This window comes from Lithobates pipiens, unplaced genomic scaffold, assembly GCF_037356315.1.
Source record: "Lithobates pipiens isolate NorthernLeopardFrog02 unplaced genomic scaffold, aLitPip1_a1.2 Scaffold_23, whole genome shotgun sequence".
Lineage (NCBI taxonomy): Eukaryota > Metazoa > Chordata > Amphibia > Anura > Ranidae > Lithobates > Lithobates pipiens.
In genome coordinates, this window is record NW_027507785.1 from 14,718,716 (window position 1) to 14,725,891 (window position 7,176).

A 7,176-nucleotide genomic window follows, 5' to 3' on the forward strand; every position below is an offset into this window, starting at 1 on the left:
GATTTTCTTCTTCTTCTCAGGTTCCGGTACCCCCCATTATCGGCAGCTTGGCAGCCGTCACGGGTGTTTTGTTGTCTACGGAGAACAGTCGGTCTTTCTCGGCCCCAGTCCTTACGTCGGAAAGACGTCTGCCTATCAGCTCCCTGAACTCTTTCACGCCCTTACATAAACCCGAACGGTCCATCAGTCCGGAGAGCAACGATAGCATTTCTGAGGAACTCAACCACTTCAAGCCAATCGTCTGTTCTCCTTGCACCCCTCCCAAGAGACTCCCGGATGGAAGAGTCCTGAGTCCCGTCATCATCAAATCGACGCCCAGGAACCTCAGACGGAACCTGCAGAAGCCCACCTCCTACGAGGCCAGTCCCATGATATTAAAGAAATGGGAGCAGGTTTTCCAGGACCGCCAGATGAAGAGGACGCTCTCCAAGGGCACCCTGACCACGTGTGTAGAAGATGGGCCGTCCGTTAAGAAGCAGGAGACGGCGAGCAAAGGAAGGGTGGCTTGCCAAATTACATTTAGCGACGTTGAACCTGCCGGAGATGTTGAATTGCCGCCCTCTTGCAGCAGAGAGGACGCCTCGCAAGCAAATCGTGATACGAAGGAACAATCTATGCCTTGCGGTGATTGTATCCGGAGCACGGGCCCGAACGCCGAACCTGTAATATTTCAGGGCTTTGCCGAGACGACCGCCAGTTCGCAGGTCGGCACAAAGACCAGGTTGGCGACCCGGCTGACCTCGAGCAAAAAGACAATTTCCGCGTGCAAGTGTTTGGTGGCCAAGCCCATGAAGGCCTCTTTAAAACGGGTGCACAAGAAAACCTCCCAGTCCATCGGGATGCAAAACGGCTCCTGCTTCTCCACCACAGAGGCCATCAGCCTGGCCTTCCCTCCGCGCCGAGGACTAAAAAGACGCTGCAAAACTAAGCACTTAGAGCAGAACGGCGGCCTCAAGCGGCTAAGGGTGGCCGGTCAGGGCGGGTTCCAGAGGATCTGGAGGGGGGCTGAGAAAAAGCTTCATCAGGAGGAGGAGGACAAAAAACTGGCTGTGAAACTGCAGCAAATATTTGACAAGGAGAGCCGCAGGGTGAATCGCAAGAGCAGCAGGGACGAGTACCATCTGCGATCCAAAAGCGCAGCCGGTGCAAACTAGACTGCATTTGTTTTTTGTTTTATTTGCCTTTTATAGATAAAGAAAATATCCAAAATGACTATAACCAGAGAATTATTTTTTCTATTTTTTTTTTTTTTCTATTATTATTGGACAACACCATAAAATAAAAACAAGAGGAACTTTGCTTTAGGAGTGAGGATGATGGAAGACGTCTACGCTGACGGCTACTGATCATAAGAAAATACAGCGACCCAACCCGCTTGTACTAGATCTATGGTAGCTGCTGTTCTCTCTTGTGTGTCTTGTTCCTATCTCATTAAGGAAGGGCTTCACATTACTATGCAGTGTTTTCTGTGTAACAAAAAATGGAGGGGGATATACTCTTAGGGCCGGTTCACAACAGGAATCTCCCAGGCTTGTGTTCCTGTGCGATTTGAGTGCATTTTTATTTTTATTTGTTTGCCCATTAATTTTAATGAAGTGCACCAGAAGTCATGCATGCACTACTTTTTTTTTTTTTTGAGGCTGGGTTCACACTGATGCAATGCATCACATCGCATGTTATTCGCACAGGAGTCTCACCGCATTCCTGTGCAAATCATATGCGATTCTGTGTGGTACGATTTGAGCCCATTATTTGTATGACTCAAAATCGCACCACATCCTGCAACCTTTTTTTATTCACTTTTTTTAATTTTATTTTTTTGCTGCACTGAAATCAGATCGCAAGGGTGTTCGTACCCATGCAACCTGATTCTAGCGCATTGCACCTGCTTTTGGGGTTTCTTTTTATTTATTTTTTTTCCCCCAGCAGACACCCACAGCAGACCGCATGCACAGTGTGTGATTGCTGCGCCAATCTGGAAAGGCAGCGATTCCTGTATGTTTCCCCGCATTGCAACAGTGTAAGCCGAGGGTGAAAATCTCACTGCAAGCAGATCCCATGCCATGCAAACCTGCGTTTTGTTTTTTTGTTTTTTTTTTGTTTTTTTTTTGGGTGTGTCGTTAACTTCACGCAGACACGGCACGTTTTGAACGCATTGTGTGAAACGGAACACAGGTTTCCCACACCGCATTCCAGTATGAAACGGCACATAAAGTGGAACGCCATTTGCGGGGGTGTAAATGACAGGTTTACTAGATGTGGGCAGAATGATGGGTGGTTTTCTGGCCAGAGAGGACGGGGGCAGTGCTGGATGGAGGAAGAAGTGCTGAAGCATGATGGAGTGGTTTCTTCACATGTCTTCGGGCCCCTGGCCAGACTAGGTAATGGAAGTGACGTTCCATCACTACACTGTGGCGGCCATCTTGGTACACCCTACAGTAAGCATGCAGTCAGAAGACGGCAGCTGACATCTTTTTACACCCACCCAAGTCTTGCAGTTCACACTGAGGTGCTTGTAAACTGCCAGTAAAACACTGAGCACTTTTGAAGCGCTTTCCATTAATTTCAATGGAGAGGGGCGTTTTTTTCAACCAGCCCTGCCAGCGCACTGCCCCAGTGTGAAAGCATTCGTTGTTTTTATTTGAAAATTTTTAAAGGGTTTTTGGGCGCTTTTTCTTTTAGCGTGAAAGGCGCCTCAGTGTGAAAAAGTGGTGGTATTTTTTACCAGTAAACTGAGCTTAAATAGTTAAATTAAAATATTTTAAAATCCATCACGCTCCTTTTAATGAATTTTAAAAGCAGCGGTTTTCTGTCAGATTCTCAAACCTGTGAGCTCAGCAGGCTCGCCGCTGCTTTTAAAATTTCAACATCAAAACGGTGTCATGTGTTTCACTATATAAGCTCAGTTTACTGGTAAAAAAAATAAGTGTGAAATGCAAGACTTGGGGCGGGTGTAAAAAGATGTCCACTGCCACCTTCTGACCACAGGCTTACTGCGGCCTAGGTGTGTGGTGTACCAAGATGGCCGTCGCGGTGTAGTGACAGAACGTCCCTTCCATTACCTAATCTGATGGGTTGCCGATTCTGATGCGGCACAAGCATATTAACAGTGGGCAGCCAGCTGTGACTGCTTGCAGCTCCATGCTTTATGAATCATCCCACAGCCTTCTGGGACCCGTGACTTGTCCTCTCAAAAGGGTTGGGGGGGGGGGGGGGGCAGTAATTCAGTTTGGATTGCCTAGGCCAGTAGTTCTCAACCTCAGACCTCAACGGTTCATGTTTTCCTTTGCATAGCTGCCTTTAAATCAATATAAATGACATGGTATTGATGAGAGCTATTTTATCTTAGGGAAGTTCCCACAGCATGACCCATTGGGTGGTACTGGAGAACCACCACTAGCTTAGGCAATCCCCCCCCCCCCCCCCAAAAAAAAGGTCAGAGATGGGGGGAGTTTGAAAGAGCAGAACTTCCTCTTTTGGTTGAAGTTCTGCTTTAAATACAGATTGTTGTTCTCTCCCCCCCCCCCCCCCAATACAAGGGGGAGGGGCTATAAATTTAACACAGAAAAAAAAGTTTGGAGTTCCACTTTAAAGTTCTGTTTTGTTTCTTGAGTACAATGTTCATCTGAACACCCATCACTGTTGCGGATCTACCTGCATGGCGGACATCATCACTCTTGTCTGCTGTAGAATGTTGCTTTTGCTTTTAATAATTTGGTCAAAATAGTTTTTGTTTAGACCACCAAACTTTAAATCTGAGCTAACCTATACTTCACATAGCCGGGAGGGTCCTCGCAGGCAGGTAGACCATTGGCCAGAATCGTCCACTTCTTTGTAATTGCAAAAAATAGTGTTCCTGTTTTCTAGTCTCTAAAGCAGAACTTTGACCCGCTTCACACGGATGATGCCACAAACACTTTGGAGCTTTTGTCGCATCGGAAGTCGCACCCCATTCTGTGCAGTGGAACAGTTCCTAATCGGTGTGACTTGAGACGCTTCCTGCGCTACTTTTGCTACGACTTGCATTGACCTCTATTTAAAGAAGCCGCGTGCAAGTCATGCCAAAGTAGCAATGGGGTCTGAATTCAAAGTTGCGCAACTATGATGTCGGGGGGGGGGGTGAACTCAGGCTGAACCTAACAGCAGGCAGGTCTTGATTGCAGAAGAGACATGATATGTGTCAATAATACACACACACACTCCTCTGCCTGCAGTTTTCTATAGAATGTACACGGAGCTGAGGAATAACTGACTCCCGCGCACATCCCAAAGGTGATCAGTCGGGTTGGGGCTCTGTGCAGGACACTCGGCTCCTCCAAACCAAACTGGTCACAGCGGGGGTGATGAAGTGAAGGGTACTGTTATTACAGCATACAAGGGCATTGTAGAGAATACTGCTCTTCCATCTTTACACCAACCTCATGGGAACAGTTTGGTGAAGACCCTTTTCTGTCCCAGTACGACCCCCCCCCCATGTACAAAGCCGGCTCCATAAAGACATAGTGGGGGGTGGGTGATTTACTAATTCTGGAGAGTGAAAAATCTGGTACGGCTCTGCATGGTAGCCAATCTGCTTCTAACATCAGCTTGTTGATTGGTTTCTGTGCACAGCTGCACCAGATTTTGCACTCTCCAGTTTTAGCAAATCCCCCCCCCCCCCCCAACCTCAATATGTCTTTATGGAGCTGACTTTGTACATGGTGGAGGGCAGTCATCAGTCATGCTGGGACAGAAAAGGGTCTTCACCAAACTGTTAGTGCTCTTCTCTCTTGATGCCAACCTTTCTGTTCCAGCATGATAGTCCCCCCCATTTCAATGTACAAAGTCATCTCCATAAAGACATATGGGGAGGGGGGGGGGGGGTGTGTGCAAAATCTAGTGCAGCTCTACTTCCATATAATTATTTATTATTTTTTTGGGGTCAAAGCTTAAGCTAAAGTTAGAAGCTGATTGGCTACCATGCACAGCTGCACCAGCTTTTTCACTCTAGTTTTAGTAAAAAAAAAATATTTTTTACTTGTTAGGCAAAACTTTTTTTTTTATTTTGGATAGTTAATGCTGACCATACACTATATACGAAAAATCGGCTGAAATTAGGACATTTAGACAGTTTATTGATTTTGTGGCTATTAACTGGCTGAAAAATAATCGGGATGTTTTTGAACTGAAAAAAAAAAAAAAAGTTTGGAAATTTTATGCTGAGCGAACGATAAATTGTAATATGTTTCCTGTTCGATCTGTCTGCACTAGGTATATGTAAAAAAAAAAAAAAACCCGAACAAAAAAATGCATTTATGTCCACCGAACGATTTGTCACTATTGTTTACGCTCACGGCCAAATGTTCCTTTTTTGTTTTTTTAAATGGGTTCGGCCGATTTTTTTTTTTTTTTTTTTTTTATTGATTTTTTTTTGTTATAAAAAAATTATTTATTTTTGTATAGTGTATGGCCAACATTAGGGAGAGTTTATATAATGATCAGATTTTTTTTTCCCATCTGTGTCCCATTAAGGAGATTTCCCATCACTTCCTGTCCCATAGCCAACTGGGAAATCCTTGGAAGATTTCTCCTCTATTCCTTTTCTGGGGACAACCCAAAATTTGTGATTTTCTTTTACTTTGGCTATCAATGATAAACGGAACAAATGGGGGGGGGGGGGCCACAGACAGCAATACAAAACCGACAGGGGTTCTAGTCCCTCTCTACTTTGTCCAAAACTAAAGAAAGTTTTGCCTTTTAGTTATACTTTTAATTGAACAAGCTAAAAATAGAAGCTGATTGGCTACCATGCAGAGCTGCACCAGATTTTTTACTCTCCAGTTTTAGTAAATCACCCCCCCCCCCCCCAATGTGTCTTTAGGGATCCAGCTTTGTACATTGGGGGGGGGGGGGGTCATGCTGGGACAGAAAAGGGTCTTCACCAAACGGTTACCACAAGGATGGTATGAAGATGGAGGAAGAGCCGTGTCCTCTCCTTGTATGCTGTGATATTATCAGTGCCCTTCCCTGGAGAGACCTGACCTCAGTACTATGGAGGGGGCGTCCATATTATACATTCATTCATATAGTGCAGCCTTTCTCAACCTTTTCAACACAGAGGAACCCTTGAAATAGTTCTCTGGTCTTGAGGAACCTCCTGCTAAAAATGTGAAATCTACAACTCATGATACATTAGAATGGTCCTTACACTTGTGGTCATTGGGAAGAATGGTCCTTACACTTGTGGTCATTGGGAAGAATTACCTCATTACAGATAGCTAAAAAGATCAATGGTGTCGGTGGGAACTTATCTCAAAAGGCAGAGATTGCCCAATGCTGAAGGAACCCCTACAACCTCTGGAGGAACCCTGGTTGAGAATCACTGATATAGAGCGTCTCCTGTCCCATTTTGTTAAATGCAAGGTCAGAGCAGTGTTCTTGTGAATGGATGAAGCTGCGCTCCATCTTCAGAGTAGTGCAGATCCATTCAGCGTGCCGCCTCCCATATCTGTGAGACAGGCGGCGGATTTTTATGTTTTATTGGTAAACAGACTCTTTGAATGTAATCTGCACAGGTTCGGTATTTCTGCAGAGCGTCGGCCATAATCCCGCTCCATGGAAGTGTTATAGAAGATCCTTTATATACACCTTACCCCAGCGTTGGAACACTAAGGAGAGGCGGGGGTGGGGACTGAACATTAAGTTCTTCTTCATGTTTTTATTTTTTATGTTCATGTTTTTTGTAATTATTTTTTTTTGTGAGGTTTTCAAATTCTGCTGAAATTGCACACAAATAAACCGCCTTTAGTTATGTTTAATGATTGTGCAGTTACTTTATGGCTCTAGTTACAGTTTATTATGTTCAGTGCTCACAGGTGTCTTACAATTAAACACTTCTAATGATATCTGCTCAGTAAGTAAACACCTGGCAGGGCACCTGATGATTACTTAAAACCCCCAAATGTTATATATTTTCTGACAGCAAACACCCTAGAGCAGGGGTCTCCAAATGGTGGCCCAGGGTCCGGGAAGCAGCCCTTTTGCACGCTTTTTTTTCCAGCCCTTGGGACACCATTTTTATCCACTGATATCAAATGAAGCATAATCCCCTCCCCCCCCCCCAACACCAATAACGGGGCACTTTCTCTTATATTCACCGACCGACACAGCTCCTCTCTAACTAAATGGGTTTGGTTA

The 7,176-nt window shown here is 45.0% G+C and overlaps 1 protein-coding gene across 1 annotated transcript; it reads left to right on the forward strand.

Moving 5' to 3' along the window:
• Positions 1 to 18: 18 nt before the first annotated feature.
• Positions 19 to 1,299, forward strand: RNF169 (ring finger protein 169; the record flags this gene model as incomplete). The annotated part of the gene is given in 1 exon segment (XM_077451200.1): positions 19 to 1,299. A coding segment is annotated over 1 exon segment (1,136 nt), but the record flags the coding sequence as incomplete, so codon positions are not given.
• Between the last annotated feature and the right edge of the window lie 5,877 nt (positions 1,300 to 7,176).